This window comes from Ailuropoda melanoleuca, chromosome 15 (genome assembly GCF_002007445.2).
Source record: "Ailuropoda melanoleuca isolate Jingjing chromosome 15, ASM200744v2, whole genome shotgun sequence".
NCBI classification, from domain to species: Eukaryota; Metazoa; Chordata; class Mammalia; order Carnivora; family Ursidae; genus Ailuropoda; species Ailuropoda melanoleuca.
In genome coordinates, this window is record NC_048232.1 from 13,496,324 (window position 1) to 13,520,653 (window position 24,330).

Here is a 24,330-nt window from a genome sequence, read left to right on the forward strand (position 1 = left end):
CCTTTCCAAGTGATCCCAACATGCAACCAATTTTGAGAACCTTTGATTTAGGAGCGTAGAAACAATGGTTAATAGGGCTCAGGTGGCTGAGGAACAGGCATGGGAGGTAAACCTACTCTGCACCATACCACTCCCCTCTACATTTTGGATTTTGCACAACATTCAAGTAGGGCTGATGTGAAAGAAGTAAAAAGCGTGGGAAAGCCTGATGTGCTTACTCCCAAATTAGGAGTTACACCACCCCATCGAGGTAGAGGGGCCGCTAATCCAGAGTAGCACCGCCTGGCCGGGACCGCGCGCCCCGCCCCCCAGCGGCTCCCGCGCCCTCCCTCGCGTCGGGATGGAACTTGGGGCGCATGCGCGCTCGCCGCTGCGGCCGGGGTCGACCTCCGGTGACGTCAGGACGCGTCGCGGGTTCCAGCCCCCAGCCCGGGCCCCCCGACTCCCGCGCAGGTCGGGCGGGGGCGGGGCGTCAGTCCAGCTGAGCCATCCCGTCAGACCGCGCCAGTTTGAATGAAAGCTCCTCAAGATGGCGGCGGCCGGGGCCGAGGCGCGAGGAGGTGAGGGCTGGACAGCGGCACCCCTCACTGTCCCCCGTTCTCCAGGCAAACTCCCGAGGCCCGGGAAGCGGGGTCGGGATCCGCCGGCCTGCCAGAGCGCGTCGCGGCGAGACGCCGCCTCCCGCCCTGCTGACACCTTGGCCCCCAAAGGCGCCCTCCGGGCTTCACCCTTACCCCTGTCCCTGACCCTTCTCACGCCACGGCCCGCTCGCTCCCCGCAGTCTCCCCCTGTGCCCCGCTTTCGCGGGGCCCGGTCCGCGCGCGCTGCTCCGAGGTCGGCTGTCTCTCGCTCCGCGGAGGTCCCGCGGACTCCGCGGCCCGGCCCCCGCTGTCCGTTGGGCCGGAGGCCCCTCCCCGCCTGGTCGCCGTGTGGAGGTATTCGGGCGGCCGCCGCGGCTCCTGATAATCCCGGGATGGGGGGGTGCTCGAGGGCCTGTGGGCACGCGTGTGGTTTACTCCTTTGTGGTGGTTTGGGCGGGACGTTTTGTGGTCTGGCTGGCTTTTTAACTGGGAAGCGGAAAGTACCCGGTGGTGTGAATGTGACCTCAGTATCAGAGGAAAAAAGAAATTGGAGCTGAAGTATGAACGCTAAGGAAGTAAGTGAGCATACACCCCAGTTCGGACGCACTAGAAGTGTAAATTCCGCGTCGGAGAAATCCCAGTAAGTGGGTGTTTGAAGACGTAGCCCCTGACTTACGGTAATTTTTATGCCCACCGGGAATTTGCGTGTTATTTATGTGGACGCCAGAGAATTAGATACCTAGCGTGTGTTTGTGTGTGTGCGCCTGCCTCTCGCGTGCACCCTCTGAAAGACTGGAATTTTCAAGGCATTCTAGAATTTAAAGGTGTTTGCTAGCACTACTCCTGTCCACCTAAATTGTGAACTCATTGTCCCCCAATTTTTCTTCCACTATGGTTTAGTGTGAACCTAGCGTAGGGTTTTTGTAATGGTAATGAAATGTTTAATCTTGCAAATGAATTATCTTCTACATTATTATAGGTAATCAGAATTGTTAACCAAGGGTTTGAGGTTTTTCATGTTCCAGTTTTTTTCCTCAAAAATAGCATTTCCGTCGAGGGTTGTCTTGAACCTCAAGTTAAACTAGATAAAAATGGTAGGGACAACAGACATACACACCTTGGGTGATATCCAAGAGGAACCTCCTTCGCACGTGATCAGCATAGTGAGGTTAACTTTACACAAAACATCTCGAAGTTTTTTAAATGGAAGACATTTAAGTGGTCATTTCTGTTATACCACTCTCCTACACCCAGACTACCACTCCACAGTAAGCAATCACTACCCCAAATATTTTTTTGGAGAAAATACCTTTCATTTTCTTGGTCTAGACTTATGAATCTTTTATAGGAAGCGGGGTGGTGGAGATCGTGCTTCAAGGTTTCTGACAATGAAGCCCCAGTGTGAGTTGGGGAGGGTGAGGGAAGGATATAGTAAGAGCTGCTGTGTGTTCTCTCTTCCTTGGAAATTACCTCAAAACAAAAGGTTATCACAACTACCTTGGAGAGCTACCGAGTAAAGCTTGAGTTTACTGAAGATTGTTTGGTTAATTCCACTTTACTCCCACCCTCACATTTTTTCAGTGAATCTGAAATCTGGAAAGATGGAAATATCACTAAAGTCATGTAGCTGGGCAGCTAGCAAAGGCTGGGGCAGAGGACCCTTGATTCTCTGGAGTGCTTACTGTAACACTAGCCATAAAACCAAATTTATTACATATTTCTAAACATCAGTTTGTGTTTATATGCCATATGGTAGCTTACTGTTTACAGAAGTTTGAGAGTAAAATCTTCAGCACATTTAGTTACTGGCTTCCGTAAGGTTAATTATGAGTGTGTCTGATTTTTTTTTTTTAAGCTTGGTATATGGATTATGTAAATTGAATACTCTGTTTTGTAAATCTTGGCTTTAAAAACAATACAGGAAATGAGTATTATGAAAATAAATTCTCCATTATTTGTTATAACTCTTGGGCTTATTTACCTTGATAATAATACAGCATAGGCAAAATAATAAATGGAGTTAAAATTTCATGCAGCATTCCAGAATGGGAAAAGTAGGGCATGTGATTGATGTATGACTATGTTACTGTAGAACTATATTTCAATTAGATTTCATTTCTTACTGTCCAACTAAGAGAAAGGGAGAAAGTTGTTTTTAATAACTTGTAAGGCTGTTTTAAAATACATTTAAGATATTTTTAATAACACTAAGTTTGTCTTAGAGATCTACATTTTATTAAAACCGATTATATTCTTTATATTCTATGTAGAATATAATTGAAAAGGTGAAAACATTATCTCTGTTGACCTTTGCATCTATATGTAATTTTAAGAAAGCTTACGGACATGAAACTTTTTGTTCAGGTGGCTTAATAGAAATTAATTTACCTTAGTTAAGCATAGTAGGATAGAGACCCATGAAAAAAATCCGAGAAGACCAGTTTACCAAAATAGTTCTTTAATGCCTAACTTTTTCTTGAAGACACATAAATGGTTTCTTGTCTATGAATTTTCAGTCCTGTAAAATTGCCAGTTGAAGGGTGGGGATATAGAGATCTTAAGTTTTTCCTTTTTTTGTTTTAATTGAGTAGCTACTTCATTAGTAAAGAATTCTATTTTCTTATTGTAGCTTGGTGTGTGCCTTGCCTAGTTTCACTTGATACTCTTCAGGAATTATGTAGAAAAGAAAAACTCACATGTAAATCGATTGGAATCACCAAAAGGAATCTAAACAATTATGAGGTGGAATACTTGTGTGACTACAAGGTAGTAAAGGTAAGGCAAATATCTAGCCCCTTAAAAAAGACCTAATCAGACTTCAATTCAGTATTTCATATTTCTGTAACATAAAAAGAACCTTAAAAGTAAGCAAAAGCTCTTCTTAATGTTAAAAATTCTGAGCCATAATAAATTTATATGTCCTATCATCTGTATTGTCAAATAACATTGAGAGGATTTTGAAGCATTAAATGTTCTTGCATTAGAATATTTTAAGGTGCTTATACCATTCTACATCCAACTCTTGATTATCTCTATGTGGATTACCAGAGCAAATGTTTTATCTCATATTGGCTTCTCCTGTCATTCATTTTGTTCCTGAATCATATTTCCCCACTATCACCTGAAATAAACCTAGAAATTCAAACCCAATGTTAGTGCTATCGAATCTCCTCAGGAAGCATCACCCTTTGTATGTCCTGTATCATGTCAAACTCCAGATATTAGTGAGGTTCTGTGGTGTAATCGAATGGCCTGGAGTTCAGAGTGATTTCTGACCTTAAATTGGTACTTTGTGGCTTTCTCAAAGTCATTTAACCTCTCTGGGCCTCACTTGATTCCTGTTTCTCTTTAAAATGACAGGTTTGTTTTCCTAAGAGCATTCTTCAGTCTATACCTTATATTTTTGAGTAATTCATCTTTCTGTAGCCTGCTGCCTCTCCAAGAACTCTTTTTTGGTCATTTATTTGTCAGTTCTTCCAGACAAATGAATTAGGAATCCTTCTCTTTCATCTTCCGTATTGATTCAATCATTAAATCCAGTTCTTCCTTTGAAACAGCCATCATCTTTTCATATAACTAACTTCCCCATCTGGGATTTTATGTTTAAGCATTTCACCTATACTCTTCAGCAACCATCAACCCCAAAACAGCTCAGTCACCTGCCATCTCAGAGTATAAACTGTGGCCTGACCAGTCAAGCCAAGAATATCCAAAATCCCACGTATTGATGCCATTAAACCTTATTTCTAATCTCACTCCAGTCAGTTCTACATAAGGTTTTTATCTGTTGCTTTCTTTTCCCTTTCTTGTCAGCAATTTTTCTAACTTTTATTACTTTTCTGGACTTCTTACTCTCTCCTTCACCTTCATATTCAGCCGCAGACAGGGAAGTACTTCCCTGTCTTCTACTTCGGTGAGAAATAGAACCCTTCAAGTATGAACTCTCAACTTACATTTACACCAATTATCTGTATCTTTGCTGTCACTGTTTTTCCTTTTTCTTCCTATCCTATCCCTCCCTGTTAGGACTTTGCTTCATCCATGATGTTTTTTTGTTTGGTTTGTTTTGGTTTTTGTTGTAAGCTCTCTCTTTCCACTGATCTCTCTCAGTAAAACCTATTCAGGTCTTCCCCAATCTTTCGTTGACCTTGCCTCCCCGCTCAAGCATTCCTGTCTTCTACTTCGTTTCCCGCTAACTTTTTAAAACAGCTTTGTCAAGATGTAATTCACATACCATATAATTCACTAATTTAAAGTGTACAATTCAGAGCCTTTAGCAGAGTTATTCTAAAGAGTTATTCTAAAGTTGACTGTGGTGATGGTTGCACATTTTCATTATGCCAAAAAGTAACTCCACACCACCCAGCCACTACTCCCCAAACTTCCCCAATCTTCTTCCCCCACTAGCCCTGGCCAACCACTAATCTACTTTCTGTCTCTGTAGATTGCCTGTTTGGACAATTCATATAAATAGAACCTTACAATATGTATGTGGTTCTTTGTGATTGGTTTATTTCACTTAGCATGGTGTTTTCAAGGTTTGTCCATATTGTAGCATGTATTAATACAGCATTCCTTTTTGTTGCCAACTATTCCATTATAGGAATATAGCATATATAGTTTATTCCTCATTTGGACATTTGGGTTGTTTCTGTTTGGGGGCTATTATAGATAATACTCTTATGAACATTCATGTCGAGGTTTTTGTATGGACGTGTTTTCATTTCTCTTGGATATATACCTAGGAGTTGAATTGCTGGGTCATACGGTTTCTCTGTGTTTAACCATTTGAGGAACTGCCAAACTTTTCCAAAGGGACATTCCCACCAGCAGTGTTACGAGTGTTTCAATTTCTCTACCTCCTTACCAACACGTTATTATCTGACTCTTTGATTATAGCTGTCCTAGTGGGCATGGAGTAATACCTCCTTATGGTTTTGATTTGCATTTCTCTGATGGCTAATGATGCCGAGCACCTTTTCACATGATTTTTAACCATTTGTGTATCTTTGGAGAACTGTGCATTCTGAACCTTTGCCCATTTTTTTAAATTGGGTTTTTTTTTTTTTTAATTATTGAGTTGTAATAGTTCTTTATATATGCTAGATAGTTCCTCATGAGTTATACAGTTTGTAAAAATTTTCTCCTGGGGGGTCATCTCTTCACTTCTCCTTAACTTTTTAACCCACTTTATTCTGATTTATGCCCCTATCAGTGACCTCCTAATTCCAAATATGAGGACCTCAAAGCTTACTGTCCTTCTTAGCAATGTCTGACACTGTTGGCCTCTCTCTCTTTGAAATTCTTTTGTCCCAGGAGAGACTGCCAACGCTCATACTCCATCTCTACCATCTATTACTTGAATAACTTTAGCAAATTACTTAGGCTTTCTGTCTTTCCATTTCTTCACTTAGAAAGTGAGGATAGTTGTAGTACCCATCTCATAGGGTTATGATTTGCATTCAACGAGTTGATGTAGGTAAATGCTTACAACAGAGACTGACCTGTGATATTCATATTGTGGAAGTTTTTTCTGTCATTGTTATTCACTTCTGTTTCCCCTCCTTTTTCCACCCATTTTTCTTACTATTCTTTCTGAATCTCCTTTGTTGTCTCTTTTCTGTCCTTCCTCTGAAATGTAGATAACCTCCACAGCTCTGTCCTTGGCCCTCTTCTCACCTTGAAGTGACTCTATAGATGACCTCTTTCTCAGTGGTTTCTGCTTCTATCTGTTTGACTCATGACTGCCAAATATTTGTAAGGCACTGACCTCTTTGTGGACTTCATTTCAAACTGGACACTGTACAGGTTCCCAAATTCAACATATTCAAAACAGCACCTGTTTTCCTTTCTCAAATCTGCATCCTGATCTAGTAATATTCCCTATCTAAGCTAACAAAACCATTATACCTCCAGTTACCTAACCTTTTAAGTTCAGACATTTTTAGTTCTTCCTTTCTACCTACCCTCTAAGGGGTCATCAGATTATATTATAATCTCTATTTGTACTTTCCTGTTCATTCTTGCTGTACTTGAACAGCGTTAGCTACGTAGGGGTCTATGCCTACATTGAAGGAGCTACCATTATTCTTAAACAGGATTCTGAGTGTTGTGTTAGGTTTTGGATAGCTTTTGCTCTTTGGTTTCCCTTTTGTCCTTCTCATCAATCCTTTTGGTTTCTTGTTTGGGGATAAGCACCCTTACTTGCACACTTAGGTCCCACCTTTCTTCGTCAGGTCATGCTAAATGAGATGCTGCTTTTGGATATTCTTTCTAGCACAGATTACTTAATCTATAAGCCAGTATTATTTCAACATACCTCTCCGTTTTTTCTCTCTCCCCTCTCATGTTCAGGGCACATGAAAGATCATATGACCGTGTCCTTTTTTGTGTGTGTACCCCTCCATTTAGCTCGTAAGAGACACTTTTTCAATACCATACTCCTCAAAGCCATTACAGATGTTACTAAAACACAGTTCTGGTTGTGTTAGGGTCTCACTTTTTTTTTTTTTTTAAAGATTTTATTTATTTATTTGACAGAGATAGAGACAGCCAGCGAGAGAGGGAACACGATCAGGGGGAATGGGAGAGGAAGAAGCAGGCTCACAGCAGAAGAGCCTGATGTGGGGCTCGATCCCATAACACCGGGATCACGCCCTGAGCCGAAGGCAGACGCTTAACCGCTGTGCCACCCAGGCGCCCCTGGGTCTCACTTTAGACCTTTTAATGGCCTGTCTACCAATCTAAGCTGAGACCTTTTGTACTGAAGTTCTTTATTATCTGGCCACCAACTGTCTTTCCAGCCTCATCTCCTACTTTTTATTCACATGGAAGTACTTGTAAATTCTTTCATTTAGCTAAGATTTAATGAGCACCTGCTGTGAGCTGGGCACCTTATGCCCTTTTGCTGTTCTCATCCAGTTCCCTCTTTGGAATACTGTTGTTTCCCTTCTCTCCTTGACAGAATTCTCTCTGGCCAGGAAAGTTCAGCTGAAAGGTTACCACCTATTTTTGAGCCTTCTTCCCTTCCCTGTGTCTCTAAAATTAATTGCTTTAGAGTCAAGACTTAATAAGCATTGTTCTTATTATTCTAGAACTTGACACATTTTATAGCTTGGTTTCATACCTTCTCTGCTAAATTGTCAACCATTTAGGGCCAGGTCTATGTCTTACTATAGTTTCTAGTACATAATGGGTATTTAGTTAGTGCTTAATGAATTGAATTGGCTTTTGCATCAGTGATTTCTCCAATCCTCACAATCACCAGTACACTAGATCTACTTACATTAGAGCAGCAACCTACTGACTAATAGCTCCTGTATCATCTTTCTATAGTCTCAGTAAACATTTGAGTTTCTTTTGTGTGTCAGGTACTACATTAGGCTCTGGGAAAAATAAAGATTAATCAGAAACTCTCTCACCTTAAGGAACTCACAGCCTGCTGGAAAGATGGACAAGTAAACCATCCATTGCAATATAGTATAATAAGTGCAGTGGCAGACTTCATTACATATCTGTGGGAGGTTCACCAGAGAAAGCTTCCCAGGAGAAGGAATATCCCACTGAGGCCTAAAAAAGACAGGTACACTGTAACTCATGGTTTTAGTACAGAGAATGGAGTGCTAGAATGTGGGAGTGGGAAAGAATGAGAGATGAGTGAAGGAGCTTTCACAGCATTCTACAGCAATGGTGGATCACTTCAGAGATTTTAAAAAGAGTGATATAATCAGATATTTAGTTCAGAGAATTTTCTCTCTGCAGTAAGGGAAGTGGATTGGTGGGGAGGGGAAAGGCTGTTGCAGTGATCTGGGCAAGAAATTATAGTGCTTAAACTAAAGATGAAGAGAAATAGGTAATTTTTCTTCAATTATCATGGTTATAGCATGTAAAAGTCTATGGTTTAGTGGTTGGGATTGGGTAGGAATCCAGCAGTGAGAGATCCACATCTATGAAAACATGGGTTTCTGACTTGTAGTGGTGTAGATAACACTGTTTACCGAGACCCAGCAATATAGGAGGATTAGGAAAGGAGGACCAGGTTGGGTTTAGAGAAGAAGGTTGAGAACAGTTAAGTGTAAGACATGTAAGGTATGTAGCTGAGAATGTGGCTCTAAGTTAAGAGTGAGAACTGGAAACAGATTTTTAAGTAATTGGCAGAAAGATAGCAATTGAAGCTCTGGGAATGGATATGGTTACCCATTAATTAACAGATACCTGTTGCCATCTGCCATGTCATATGCTAGACACTAAGGATCTCAGCAAGTAATGACACAGAGGTATGGTCCTTGTTACATGGAGTTGATCTTTTAGTGAGGGTAGAAAACTTTAAATATAATTGTACAACGCACTTACAGTTGAGGTAAGTGCTAATGTAACAGAAGGTTGTAACTTGCGGAGAAACTTGGCAGCAGTTCATGAGATATGGTGTTTAAACTCAGTCCTAAAGGATGGAAAGAACAGTAGGGAACGGTCTGGAGGCAGAAGAGAGCCTAACTTCTTCAAATAACAGAAAGTATGAGTGGAACATAGCAAGAGGGATCAAAAGGAGGCTAGAAGGATGGGGAGGACTCAGAAAGTACAGCTCCCTACAGTCCAAGAAAAGACTTTGGACTCTATCTTAAGGACAGTAGGGAAACATTTAGTAGTTTTGAGCAGGGGAGTGACATGATGAAATGGATGTGTTGAGATGGTGTTCTGGCTGTTGGGCCAGGAATGGTTTGAAAATGGTTAGAGGCTATTGCAATATCAAGCAAAGAAAATGTGAGAAGAGAACAAGGACTGACGAGTAGTATGGGGGGGTGAAGTGGGGGGTTCTCATGGGAAGAACTGAGACAAACTGGCAAGAAAGGTAGGAAGAAAACCAGAAGAATGAATCATGAAACCTGAGGGAGAGATAATGTCAGCACAATAGGGAAGAAGCCAGTGGGTCAAAGAAAAACCATGAGGGACCCATTGGATTGAGTAATGGAAGGGTCATTGATGCTGTTAGAGCCGTATTTGTGCATGGATAGAAGAAGCTGAAATACAGTGAATTAAAGACTAAATTAGAGGTGAAGGACACCTGGGTGGCTCAGGTCATGATCCCAGGGTCCTGGGGATCGAGTCCTGCATTGGGCTCCCTGCTTGGCGGGAAGCCTGCTTTTCCCTCTCCCGCTCCCCAACTTGTGTTCCCTTTCTCACTGTCAAATAAATAAATAAAAAACCTTAAAAAAAAAAAAAAAAGTAGTATGGACAATGCTTTGAAGAATTCTAGCTTTGAAGAAAGCGAGAAAGGGCTATGTAGGTTTTAAAGGTGTTTATAATTTTTTATTTAAAAATCTGTATAATATATGCATGTGATTTTAAAAATCAAATGTTATAAAAGTTGAATGTTCTTATACTGAAAAGAAATCTTCCACCCCTGTGACCTTTAGTCTGTCTCTCAACTTTTAGTAATTTATCCTGTCTTTTTGAAATTACATATTCCAGAATTTATATCTCAAAGGAGGTTTAGTTTAATTTTGCTTTTAAAAAATGAGGGAGGCTTAAAAAGCTAAAAATAAAAAATGAGGGAGGTTTAAATGCTGGTGAGAACAAGTAGAGAGGGAGAAACTGAAGAGACCGGAGAGGTGGGGTAATTGATGGAGGAAGTACATCTCTTGTATCTGCATCCACCTTTTCTCTAGTTACATGTCCATGGAAGGGTGGAAATTAAGAGAGTTTCTGTTTTCTCTCTGCATTAGGAACAGAGATCTAGTGCTGCTGAAAATAACGGGGGAGGTAGTGGGAGATTGACCTTGAACAAAGTGGAGGAGTTCTGAAATAGCCAGTTTGGGAAATGGAATGAGTGCTCACTGGGGGAACAACAGGACTCTTACTGTTGTGAGGTCATGTCAGCGTCCACTTGAACAAATTGTGGTAGTGTCAGTGCTGTATGGTTTTTCTGCACCATGTTCTTGCCATGTTTACCTTTCATACAGAAAAATTTGTGACAAAACTGTGAATTCTCTTTATTAACATATTTAGCTCATCAGTGAAGAATCAGAATCCCCACGCGCATTGGTAAGCCTTCTCCCTTAATAAGCAAATATTAAGAAAGAAATATTACTAATCTTTGACTTCATAAAGTATCCAGGTAGTCCTTTGTCTCTAGAACCACCACTGTACTGCATGGCACATACTGGCAGAATTGTCCACATCTAACATAGATTAATATTCCAGAAAGACTGCACTTAGAGTGGTTTGTTAAGAACTGGAATAACATAGAAATCGTTTGACTAAAATCCATATTTTAGACATCAGAAAAAGAGAACTCTAAGTAAGGACTTTTCCAGAGTCATGTTGCTGAGTTGTGTCAGTCTCGAAGCACTAGCCCAGGTCTCACAATTGCTACTCGGTCAGTTACTGGACTGAAAATCCAGCGACTTTCCATGGAACACTAGTGTTTTCATAATTAGATTCAGGCTGTTCTACCACTAATACTGAATATGATGATTTCAAAACTTGCAGGAGAAATTAGCTAACAGGAAGATGGTTTTTGTTCCATTATTTATATTTATATATATATAAAATATATACATATTTTAAGTTTTTGTGCTTGCTACCACTTACTGACTATAGACAGCAGATGACAGAACAAATATTGAAAAAAACATGAATTACTATCCAGATAAAACTTAAACAGCTTGTATTTCTTTTAACGATTCATGTAGTTACTCTTGTGATTTTTTCATATTGCATACATGTTGGTAGTCATATTTTTTGTTTTGCATTCAGAAACATTTAGTGAAAGCCTAGGATATAGTAGGCAATTGTGCTTGGTTTTGGGGCTGTAAAGAATAAGATTTCATCCCTCCTGGTCTCTGGTTAAGTTTAGAAAGGGGAACACAGGGGGATTGGCAGTGATCAGTTCTTGGGCAGGAGAGGCAGGAAAGACTTCACAGGGTAGGGTGACATTTGAGCTGACTTCTAAAGATGAGTAGGTTTTCCACACATAAAAAATGAGACCAAAATAAGTTCATTATGGAAATGTAAGAGGCCATAGTAATTAGAACTTTGTAAACAAAGGAGAAAGGGGTGAAAACGCCTGGCATGTTCAAGTACTAGCAGTCACAGTTCAGTATGGCTAGAAGGTGGTGTGTGAATGGGGCCATGATGGAAGACCGTGTTAGAGAGGCAGGCATCAGGGACCCAATCGAGAATGATCTTTGTTATAATAGGAAGTTTGAACTGCATTCTTTAGGCAGTGGGGGAGCTATTAAAATTTTTAAGCAACAAAGTAACAGAATGACTGGTACTGTGGATTTCTTATTTTTATAAGAAAACTTCACTTTAGTAAAGATAAATTGGGGTGTCATCAGTCTAGAGGCAGGGAAACCAGTTAGGAGATCAATGCAGTAATCCCAGAAAGAACTGAAGGCCTGAAGGAACTAGAGCTAGGGTAATAACAATGGACAGGAGCAAATATCTGAAGAAACTTGATGATGGATTGAAAAGAAAAATCTAGATTGAGCTCCCAGTTTGTGACTCATGTGACTAGGTAGATGATGGGTAAGATTACCCTTGATGGGGAACAGGAAAAAAAAAAATCCATTTAGGAAGGACAGCGGTGAGTTCTAAGGAAATAGATGGATATAAGAACCTGTTGGACATCCAGTAGGCTATTGGATATATGGGGGTGCTGATAAAGTTTTGGAAGTTATCAGCATATAATTAACACCACTGGAGTGATGAGGTTGCTCAGAGAGCATTTAGAGCAAGAATTCTTACCCTCTGGAATCCAGATATTCTCCATTATCCAAAATAGTACATATGTGACTTTTGTTAGGGGAAGGTCCATAGCTTTCTTCAGATTCTCAAAAGCGATAAACACTTATTGGTGTGGAAAGGGGCCAAGGACAGAGCCCTGAATATCTGCATTAAGTGGTGGGCAGTGATAGTAAGTAGTCTCAGCAAAGAAGGCAGTCAAGGAACAATAGTGAAGAGAAAAATGTGATGTCAAAGCCTAAGTCAAGTAACATAAGGACTGAAGAGTCATTGGCTTGGGAATTAGAAGACTGGTAAATTGTTTCTAATAAACAAGATGGAATCAAATGTATTTGTATGTAAGGAAGCTTCCCACAGAAACACCATGCCTTCTAAGAATTGTAAAAACCATTGGCCTACAAAAAAGTTCAAATGCCTCTGTCGAGTGTTCAAGGCTAAATTTGCTCTTGCCTTGCTGTTACAGTTTAACCTCTCACTTCAATATTCTGAACTTTAACGGTAGCCAAATCCATCTTTTCACTGTTTCCTGGATACTTCATACAAATCTTAGCTGCAAGCTTTTGCTGGTGTTTTTCATCCTGCCTGCCCTGTTCCCTTCTCAACAAATCCTGTCAGTCTTTCACAGTTTAGTTTGTTCTGTTTTCTCTGTGCTCCTTTCTGACTATATTGATTTCCTTCTTTATATCAGTGGTAATTATTGTCTTGTTTTGTCATTTAAAGTTGTACCGCCTTGCATTGCTACTTACTGTACATATTATTGCCTTCTTTTCCCAGTGAGATTTTACTCCTGAAGACTCTGCCTTACATCTCATCACACCTCTAGTGGCTGAACTTTCACATACTTATTTTAAATACTAAAATATTTGAATGAATGGAACCTAAGCCAAATATAGTGGGGGGAAATGTGTTTAAGAAAAAATTCTTATGATGCATTCTAAATTATACAGGAGTGATTGATGGATCATTTTACAGCTGTACTCCATTTCTATGGGTAATCAAGAGTTGATTGCATATCAGAATAAAATACTGATATATATGAGGCTTATGAACTTTTTGGCTTTTATTTGGAATTTTTAATGAATTGAATTAATTAAATTTATTAGGCCAAACTAATTTTTCTGTGCAAAATTATCAGTTTTTCAAAATGGAAATATCTTTTTTGGATTTAAAGTAAAATGCACTTACTAAAATAAGTCCACAAAGTAGAAATAAAATATTACTAGTATTTTTATACTATTTTGCCAAAGGCACTCACGTTTTATAAACACCTTTACCACCTGTAAAGTAGGTACTGATGGGATTAACATACAAAACTTAGTCACTGACAATGCAGCTGGCTCATTACTAAACGGTATGATATGTTACTTTGGAAGCTGACTTCAGAGGCATGGTGTTACTGGTTTTGCGGAATGATAATTTAGTTTAATCATCTGATTTGAAGCCAGTATTTCTGTTTCTTCCATTATTTGCTGACAACTTTAGGCATAATCCAGGGTTATGGTAGGAAAAACTGTAGCAGAAAAAAAAGGGCCAGAGTTGCATTACTTTATTCCAGAGTCAGAAAAATTTAAAACTTGCTTAGTTAAGAAGTAGAATAGATATGTTAGATACTGCCATGTGGATCACATTATTGTTGAGCAGATATCTACTAACATAAATCCTAAATTGGGAGAAATCTGTATTACACTTAGTGAGTCAGTTTGACTAACACTTAAATATGTCTAAGCTTTCTTTTTTCTCCTGAAATTACAATATGTATTTTCAAGAAAGTACACTTTTTGTGCATATCCTCACACCTTAATTTAACCACATTTTTTAAGCAGGTAAAGCATATTTTGACCCTTTTCATAAAGAAGGAAAGTTCTTTTAATTCCCAAGCAGTATTGCTTATTAAGTAGAATATACTAAAACACTGAGATGAATCACTGGGAAGAAAATAAACTTACTCACTGGCTGAGTGACTTGCTTCAGCAAAGCTGCCTCAGGGCTCTTTACCCCAGTTTGTGCCTCAGCAACATTTCCTAAACCTTCCAGTTATTTGGCATTAATAAATTATGAATAGTAAAACAAGTGTTATACGTATCCTTTATAATAAAAACTGTTAAAAATTTCAGGGAAAAGCAAATGTATCCTATTTAAGTTTTTAATCCATATCTATGATTTAAAATAGCAAAAACTGTAGAATATACAGCTTAATCACTTTCATATTTTAGAATGTGGATACATGTGAGTTATTCAAAAGGACAAAGAAAAAAATTGGGGCTTTAGAATTTTTTTTATTATACACACTTAACTACCTTCTTTAAGAGAAACTTAACATAGCATTCCCTGATTTTAAGGGAAGAGAACCTAGTTAAGTCACTGGGGAAGGAAGGCAGAATTCTAGGGACCATCGTGGCCACAACAACAGTCTGAGGGATAAATCAAAATGTTTGGTCTTTGGTGGCTTGAGTGCCTGCTACCTAATCCATTCACGGGTGAGTCTAGATAAGGTAAGAATTCTCTGGACTCGTGATGTCCAGTAGAAACAAATAAACTACCTATGTATAATTTTAAATTTTCTAGTAATCACATTAAACAAGTGGAATTAAACAGGTGAGACTGCTTTCAATAATATCTTTAACTGAGGGCGCCTGGCTGGCTCAATCGGTAGAGTGTGTGACTTTTGATCTTGGGGTTGTTTGAGCCCCACACTGGGCATGGAGAGGACTTTAAACAAATCAGTCTTTAAAAAAATAATGTATTTAATCCAATAAAAGTAAAATATTTCAGTATGTAATCAGTATTTTTCAAATGTTAAGAAATATTTTATTTTGTGTGTTTGCGTTTGTAATTCAGTGTGTATTGCACTTAAAGCGCATCTCAACTTGGACTAGTCACATTTCAGGTGCTTGATAGCTACATGCTGCTAAGAATGACTGTATTGGACACTGTGTCTGTAGAACATGTAAGGGATGTGTACCCATGATATTGAGAAATAGAACTTGCATTATATCCAATGTGTAAAATATTAAAATTACCTACCTTAGAGGATGCCTACATCTGTGCTGGCCAAGTGAAGCACTAACATAGGTCATAAATTGTTAGTTTTGAGACTCCCTGTTTCCATGATCAAGATAAATGCAAAATACGACTTTGTTTAACAATTACTGTTTGGTAAAATATTCATGAATTTCAGTACTCTTATCTTCATGAGCAATTCTTTTACCTGTGCTCAAACAAGCTACAACTAAATTCTGTACATAATATATGTAATATAAAGAAATAAAGTTTTGTATTTCATCCACTAGAAACCTCTGACTCAGTATATTCTGAACTTTATTAAGAAGAATGATAACGGCTACCTTATTCTTTATTAAATTATTTTAAGTAAGTAGGACTGTCATAATCTGATTTCAATTTTCTTTTATATTTTAAGGATATGGAATATTATCTTGTAAAATGGAAAGGATGGCCAGATTCTACAAATACTTGGGAACCTTTGCAAAATCTCAAGTGCCCATTACTACTTCAGCAGTTCTCTAATGACAAGCATAATTATATATCTCAGGTAAACAAAGGCAAAGCAATATCTCCAAAAGACAATAACAAAGCTTTGAAACCTGCCATTGCTGAATACATTGTAAAGAAGGCTAAACAAAGGATAGCTCTGCAGAGATGGCAAGATGAACTCAACAGAAGAAAGAATCATAAAGGAATGATCTTTGTTGAAAATACTGTTGACTTAGAGGGCCCACCGTCAGACTTCTACTATATTAATGAATACAAACCAGCTCCTGGAATCAGCCTAGTCAACGAAGCTACCTTTGGTTGTTCATGTACAGATTGCTTCTTTGAGAAATGTTGTCCTGCTGAAGCTGGAGTTCTTTTGGCTTATAATAAAAACCAGCAAATTAAAATCCCACCTGGTACCCCCATTTATGAATGCAACTCAAGGTGTCAATGTGGACCCGATTGTCCCAATAGGATTGTACAAAAAGGCACCCAGTATTCACTTTGCATCTTTCGAACTAGCAATGGCTGTGGCTGGGGTGTAAAAACCCTTGTGAAGATTAAAAGAATGAGTTTTGTCATGGAATATGTTGGAGAGGTATGTTCAACTTAACAATGAGTGTGGAAGGCTTATGCTTTTTTTACATCAGTAACAAATATTGGTACATTTTTATATTACCATTTGCAAGGATGTAAAAATTGCAGGTTTGAGAAAAGGCTTCATTGGCATAGTTAGAAATACAAACTTGTATGTGAACAAAAATATATATATATTAAAATAGTCCTCTTTCAAAAACACCCATTCATAGTCATTGAAACTGGCATTTGTAAAATATGGCAACTATTTTTTACATAAAAGCCCTAAGAAGAGAATCAGATCTAAACACCTGCTGACCTTGAAAACTTTTAGATATAATTCATCCACTTGACTAAATATTGGTTAAGTGTATTTGGCAAAACTCAAAATTGTATCAACATGATACTGTAGACAGATGCTTTCTGAGCAAGTGTTGTAAAATAAACTTAAAAGCATTTATTGCATCCATCAGAAAATCCAAATTCTTTGTAGCTTAGCTAGAGACTATTCTCTGAATTACCAAAGACTGAGCAAATTTATTTTTATATGTATAATGTAAATATACAAAAACCTTATGTTTTAACTCCTTAATCCTCTCAATAACTCAAGGTAGTAGTGTTATCTCCATTATTATAGATGAGGAAACAGGCACAGAGAAGTTCAGGAACTTGCACGAGGTCACGTTGTAGTGAAGAGGAGCCAGGATTCAAAACCAGGGCTCCAAGATGAGTGCACTTTGCCCCTGTGCTACACTTCCTCAAACTGAGTGAAGGACTAAGCTGTGACTAGAAAATACAAGTTTGACTTGCGTATCTCAGGTTGTCACATCTCACGTTTTAAAAGTTATGTGGGATTAGGTCATGCATAATTATCTGTATTCATCTAGAATTGTGAGTTTAAATTGGAACCCTATTTCGATCCTTCAATTTTTAGACCGCAGCAGATTATTGTAAATCACTCTCCGGGATACCAGATCTTGTATAATCAAATTCTTCTCTGTTTTGGCTTACTGAATGAAGTAGTTAAATGTGATTGACACCATGAATCACTTTAGACATTTTTGGTTTCCTAAGCTGAGCATCTTGGTAAAGCTGTGTTCTTAGAACTGTAGACAATAGTTTTGAGCTACAGAATTTCATGAAAACAGCCTATTCTATGGAACTGAACTTTCCATACAGTTGTCTGCAGATTTAGCATGCTTTCTTTCCTGTATTTGTAACAAATTTCCATATGTAACTGCACAGGTTAGAGGACAACTAAGCTTTTAGAGTATCTTTACTTTTTTTTAAATTAACATATAATGTATTATTGGTTTCAGAGGTGCAGGTCTGTGATTCATCAGTCTTATATAATACCCAGTGCTCATTTACATCACATGCCCTCCTTAATGTCCATCACACAGTTACTCCTTCCCTCTACCCCCCTCCCTTAGCAACCCTCAGTTTGTTTCCTGTGATTAAGAGTCTCTTATGGTTTGTCTCCCTCTCTGGTTTCATCTTGTTTTATTTTTTCCTCTCTTCCCCTATGACCCTCTGTTTTGTTTCTTAAATTCCACGTATCAGTGAGATCATATGATAATTTTCTCTGATTGACTTCTTTGACTTAGCATAATACCCTCTAGTTCCATCCACATTGTTGCAAATGAGTATCTTGTAAATTTAGTTCTTTACATTGTTATGTCCTATAGAAAGCTATAATTGGGTACCTTTTTGAACATCTGAATAAATTGGAAGGAAAGTAGTACGGTCTCAATTTGTTAATTGTGGGTTGTCCTAATTCCTGTCTTAAACAGCCTTGATTCTTTTGCAGTCATTTCTGCCCTTTCCCACTCTTCTAGAGTAGTTTGTGTGAATATTTGTTTTGATGACACTTTAATTTCTTTTTAAACCTTTGTAGGCATTAGTATGTGAATAATTTATGGATGAGTGTTTCTTTAGTTCAACAATAGCTATATAATATACTATAGTTTTTTCTTTTTAGGTAATCACAAGTGAAGAAGCTGAAAGACGGGGGCAGTTATATGACAACAAGGGAATCACATATCTCTTTGATCTGGATTATGAATCTGATGAATTCACAGTGGATGCAGCCCGATATGGAAATGTCTCTCACTTTGTGAATCACAGTGTAAGTGATACTTAAAGAATAGTCAGGACTAATCAACTTAGCATTGTTTTTAATGATTTTTCCATAGTTGAGGAATAATTACCTTTAAATTACTTACCCTTTTAATATTTCCAAAGTATTTTAATACAAAGACCTCTTCAGTTAGGTTATGGTATTATTGCTGTATTAGGAAAATTCAGTGAGGTGCCTACCAAATACCATGCATTTTGCAAGAGTTTTTCTGTGTGTTACTTCATTTAATCCTTCCAAAACTCTGTACACTAGGTTTTGTCTTCATGTAGAGGAAGGAGGAAGTTAGTAAGCAGAGGAATTAAGAGGTAGAAAGGTTAGGAATCACATGCAACTGTACAAGTTAATATGTAACATGTTAACATGTTTATAATATTTAAGAATTTGTAGAGTTATTTAAGTATTTAGGGCTATTTTTCTAAGTTACATGTTAGTATTTTTAATTCATGTTTGAACTTAGAATACAGCTGAAAACTTAACTGTAGAATTTTATACTCTATAAACTATTTCTAAAAATAAGGAAGATGAATAATTACTGAGTACCTACTAAGAGCCAGCAGATAAGGGTAAGTTATATAGCTGCCCATATAAGGAAGTAAGCCATGCTAAACTTTTGATGGGTTTTAGACCAAGAAACTAGTTTATGTTTAGTAGTGAAATGTCAGAGACCGTCCTTATTGTTAGTTTTTTGATTGACTTAAACTTTTGCTTTAATTTTTTTTCTTGATAAATTGGAGATACTCTCAAAATAGATGTTTTCTGGGGCGCCTGGGTGGCGCAGTCATTAAGCATCTGCCTTCAGCTCAGGGCGTGATCCCAGCATTCTGGGATCAAGCCCCACATCATGCTTCTCCGCTAGGAGCCTGCTTCTTCCTCTCCCACTCCCCCTGCTTGTGTTCCCTCTCTCGCTGGCTGTCTCTGTCAAATAAATAAATAAAATCTTTAAAAAAAAATAGATGTATTCTAAGGATAATTAAACACTTATTTTGATTTCTTAGGATGATTCGCTAGATGTTTCTTCTTGCATTGTCCAGAATTTAATGTAGAATTCTCAAAATATTAAACAATTCCAAACAGAAGGTAAAGCAATGAAACTCCATGCAGTATGAAATTTGAGTTGTATACTGGTGACTTGATTTTTTAAATAGTTATTCTGTTTCTTTATGCCTTACTGAAATGAACTACATACAGGTGAAATTCATGTTATCTAGGGTTTACATGACAAGTCCTCAGAAAAGTTAAAAGGTTGAGACTAGATGAAACAGGATTGGTAAAAATGTTAATAATTGTTAAAGCTGCCGGGTGAATATATGTGGATTTATTATTTTCACTAGTGTTGTTGTATGTCTGAGATTTTCTGTAAGTGAAAACAGTATTTTTTAATTTGCATGCCTCAAAGACCGCTAAACAATATACAATGTAATTTCTAATAGAACTTAAAAAATAATAGTCTGAGAAATTAAATATTTCATATGGCGTGTAGAAGAGCCTGTTCGTGTCATTTTCACCTAAATGGGTTCATATGTTCCTTTTCAGTGTGACCCAAATCTTCAGGTGTTCAATGTTTTCATTGACAACCTTGACACCCGTCTTCCCCGAATAGCATTATTTTCCACGAGAACCATAAATGCTGGAGAAGAGCTCACTTTTGATTATCAAATGAAAGGTATGGTTTTCAAGTACAGTTCAATTGGTGTTCAGTTGTTTCAGTATGAAGAATATAATCAGAGTAGAAAAAGACCTGAGCCAAAAGATCTGAACCAAGCAGATATTAAGAAAAAAAATGAAGCTCTAAGAGTTTGTCATTTTACTCATGGTCACAAAGCTAATCTGACAGAGGTAAAACTAGAATCCAGGTCTGCCTGACCTTGAGCTGAGTAATGCTCTTTTCTCTGTATCACTTGCCACACCTACTTTTTTTTCATGATTTCCATTATGAAAACTTATTATACATCTTTTCTCAATATTACTTGTATTTTAAAATTGTAAGGCATACATTTCTGAATATTTACTAAGAGATGTATATTCAAAAGATTGAAAATACGACTTAAATCACAAGTGAACCTATTCCATTCCTACTTGGATTTGGCTTTTTTTTGTTTAAAGGGTACTTTTATTTGCTTTATTGCAACAATGCTTTTTCTTTCCTTTGTTTTTTCTAAGTATTAATTATAGGTTGTTACTATTTGGCCTTGCTTTATGGCCCTTAAGTAATGTATGAAACTGAATGATTGTGTATCGGATTTTCCCAGAAAGTTCCATCATTTCCAAAAGCTATTCTTTTAAGTATGGGCTAATAGCATATGCTTTTCTCTCTTATTAGCCCACACCATCCTTTCAAGATAATTCATAATGATTTGTCTCTGAATATTCACATGTAAAATTTGAACTTCCTCCTGAATTGTCTTAACTCTTACTTCTGTATTTCTTTTTCTATGTAATCAGGTTCTGGAGATATATCTTCAGATTCTGTTGACCACAGCCCAGCCAAAAAGAGGGTCAGAACTGTGTGCAAGTGTGGAGCTGTGACTTGCAGAGGTTACCTCAACTGAATTTTCAGGAAATAGAGCTGATGATTGTAGTTTTGTTTTTTTTCTAATGTTAACATTTCAAAAAAGTATTTGGGACTCTTTTCCTATCATCAAAATTATATGCTATGTTAATTTACAGTTCATGTTTCAAACTATTGGCCAAATGTATTACTGATGCTTCTGAAGAGAAGAACACAGGGTCACATAGACTAATTTGAAATACACATATTTAGTAAATAGATACCAAACATGAAAACTATTTACAGATGAGCATATACATACATAAAAAGTCTGTGAAAAAAGAAATGCCTCCTTCAGTGTTTAAGCTTTGAACTGATAGTGTAACAGTCACTAAGATCAAATATTCAACCTGCATACACCTTGAATTCAGAGAAAGTTAATTCAGTTTGGGCAAGTATATACAAGTACTATTTCTGTTACGTTGTCATTCCCATTGTTACTCACTGTACTTGTATTTGAGACAAACAGATGATACTGAATTATACTATTTTCCTACTTTAAGTAAAATATTGGGTCTTACTGATACAGAAATTTAAGGTTTAAAATTAAATATAAAAAATTTAATTACAGCTTGATTTCATATTTTGAAGCAATCTAGACTGTTAGGAGGCATGTATGTCTAAATCAGTAATTCTTAAAAACTTTTATTCCCTTAAAAATAATTTCCGAAAAGCTCTAAAATTCTAGAATGGCTGGCCATTATGGTGCTTTGAAAGAATGGGGCTGTGGGACCATAGGAGGATTTTTTGGAGTGCCAGGCAGAGGAAAGGGAGCACTTGAAGGGCCCCGCTTAGTAACATGAATTAAGAGATCCATGATGAGTACCTCTGGTCTAAGAGTAAAACAAGCTAGCCCTGAGTGCAGTTGCACCTAACAATAATGTTTCATACAATACATTAATATTATATCTTCTGAATTTCAGGCAGTTTTAACATTTCCATCAAATTTAATTATTTTTATATTTCCTGCAGGCTCTTAAAATAATCTATATTTTGAATTGATAAATATTTTTTACACATGAATTTTTAAAATATGATAAAGCTAAACTTGGCTTGGCCAAAGTGTGTACCTGAATAATGAGAACTTTTTTTACTTGAACGATGAAGACTGAGATGGAATATGTTCCTTGTTTGGTTTTGGTTTTTTGTTTTCCTGCATAGTAAAACCTCAATCGGGAAAAAAATGTGTTTTCATCTCTGTCATTGTGGCATTTGTAATCATGGTGTCCAACGTGAAGGGAAATGCAGCGAGTAAATCTGGCTTTCAGTATTCCTAATTAAATTGTACCTAAGTTCATTGCCCCGTTGCTTTAATGACCTAAAATAAGTTTGGGTAAAATTGAACTGACTTTAAGAATGCAGCAGATTCAAGTATCTTCTTAATCCTTAACCTCTTTTTTGGGAGAAGCTACACTTATGCATTATATTGCTACCACATGACTTTGCTCTTTCATAATATAGCGTAAATTCTTTACATGTTTGGAGTCTCAATGTATTAACCAAAATCTGCAGAAGGTGTCAAGGAAAAATACATTTTTTGGTGCCATTTCTTAGTTTTCTTTATGAGAAAATAGTCACATGGTGTCAGTGGTGAGAAAGCATCACAGATTTACAGGTGCTCCAATGGCCAAGCTGACTTTGAATTATAATTCTTACAGGTTTGAAGATGTAATTTTAATATTCTTAAAAAGTCAGTGTTTTACTGTCCAGTTATTATCTACTTCTTGTGATAAAAAAAAATGTAAAACAGGAGGGCAGAGGGAAAATGGCTATTTTCAGTAAATTTGTTTCATTTTGTCCTTATTACTAGAAATTTGATGGGTCTTTTGAGATTTTAATGACCTTTGTTACCCTTATTTTATTAAAAGCTGAACTTAACCAGTAAAATAGAAACTCCCTACATGAGGCTTTTAAAAGCCTTTAACTATTTTAAGTCAACACTTACCTTCTTTAGCTTCCCAAGTTGTCAGAATTTGTTCTCAGTATAAATATAACCAATATTCAAGGGTAATATTTAGATCGAGTTTAAACTGTACGTCCACTATGCGAGTTGTATTAATATCATTGTTCAGTACCTACATGAGGATCGTGATACACGGTTGGTAATCTCAGGGTCTTTTCCCCTCTGCAAAATCTAGACTGCACTTATTTTTCTTAAAGTTCGTTTTTCTTTAGCAAAATAAATTTAGTTTGGCATTTGATTTTCTATTTATCGTGGCTTAGCTTTGTTTCTGAATATTTTACTGTCATTTCCAGTAAGGCTACAAAAGGGTCAAAAAAACACTGATGTATTCCAGACTACTTGCTTTTGAGATTAACCAAAGGTTTTTATACCATTCCTTTAAAGAAGTGTATCATTGTCATGGTTGATCCATTTGAATATTAAAGTAGAATTTTACATAGCATAAAATGGATATGGATGGGTACTTGTAAAATCCCTTGGGCATTATTAGTCACCAGGTTACTTAGACACATTGTGCTCAATAAAAACTGGAACTGTAAAGGAATTTTAGATGTAAAGCTCCTATTCTTTGAGCAAGTTATTAGGCCCTTTCTCTGTGCTCCTCATAAAGCTGAGGCTGGCGCTCTCAACTCTATACCATAGCACAGGAAAGGGGGTCTAGACTGGTTGGGTAACATTAACACACCCAAGATCACCCAGCTTGGGGCCAGTAAACTATTTGACTGTAACGTCCTCGATTTTGTACTGTTAAACAAACCTGTAACTCTTGGATTCCTCTCTAAGGCAAATGTGGCTAGCCACGGGGCTGTTTCTATGATTCTCTTGGCATTTTGAAACTTTTTTTCACTTTTTCTTTTCTACTTTACAGTTCTTAAAGTAAAAAATCAAGTAAACACTATGATTAATCCTGCCCAGTCCTGTACTCTTTTTGAGGGGCATTACTGCTACTGGCTAAGAGCATGGACTCTGAGCTTGAATTGCCTGTGTTTTCAGTCCCTGCTTCACCCCTTCCCAGCTATGTGAACTACCTCTCTGTGCCTTAGCCTCCTCATTTGTGAATGGGGAAAATAAATTTATCTACCTCAAAGGGTGATGGTGAGGAATAAAGGAGTTGATGTCCAGTGTGTAAAAGAATGAAGCATCATCACAGAGTAAGCACCATATGTAAGTATTTGCTACAATTATTCTGTACTGTAAGCCTGTACTTTAAAATCTTTGGTGATACAAGTTTGTTTTTTAAAGTTTGTTCTAGTGCTCCTAGCCCTTAAAGTCACTCAGCTGGCAT

At 37.5% G+C, this 24,330-nt stretch overlaps 1 protein-coding gene across 4 annotated transcripts; it reads left to right on the plus strand.

Moving 5' to 3' along the window:
- The first annotated feature begins 347 nt into the window (after positions 1-347).
- SUV39H2 (suppressor of variegation 3-9 homolog 2) lies at positions 348-24,290 on the plus strand. Of its 4 annotated transcripts, none has more exons than XM_034644418.1 (6): positions 348-560; positions 3,211-3,356; positions 15,745-16,416; positions 18,376-18,522; positions 20,068-20,197; positions 20,977-24,290. In XM_034644418.1, exons 1-6 carry the CDS (start codon positions 530-532, stop codon positions 21,081-21,083), a joined length of 1,233 nt encoding a protein of 410 aa, XP_034500309.1. In that variant the 5' UTR covers positions 348-529; the 3' UTR covers positions 21,084-24,290. The 4 variants fall into 4 exon arrangements, with proteins under 4 accessions (XP_034500309.1, XP_034500311.1, XP_034500310.1 ...); XM_019792708.2 differs by lacking the exon at positions 348-560 and adding an exon at positions 589-935; XM_034644419.1 differs by lacking the exon at positions 3,211-3,356 and having other exon boundaries at positions 351-560.
- The last annotated feature ends 40 nt before the right edge of the window (positions 24,291-24,330 follow it).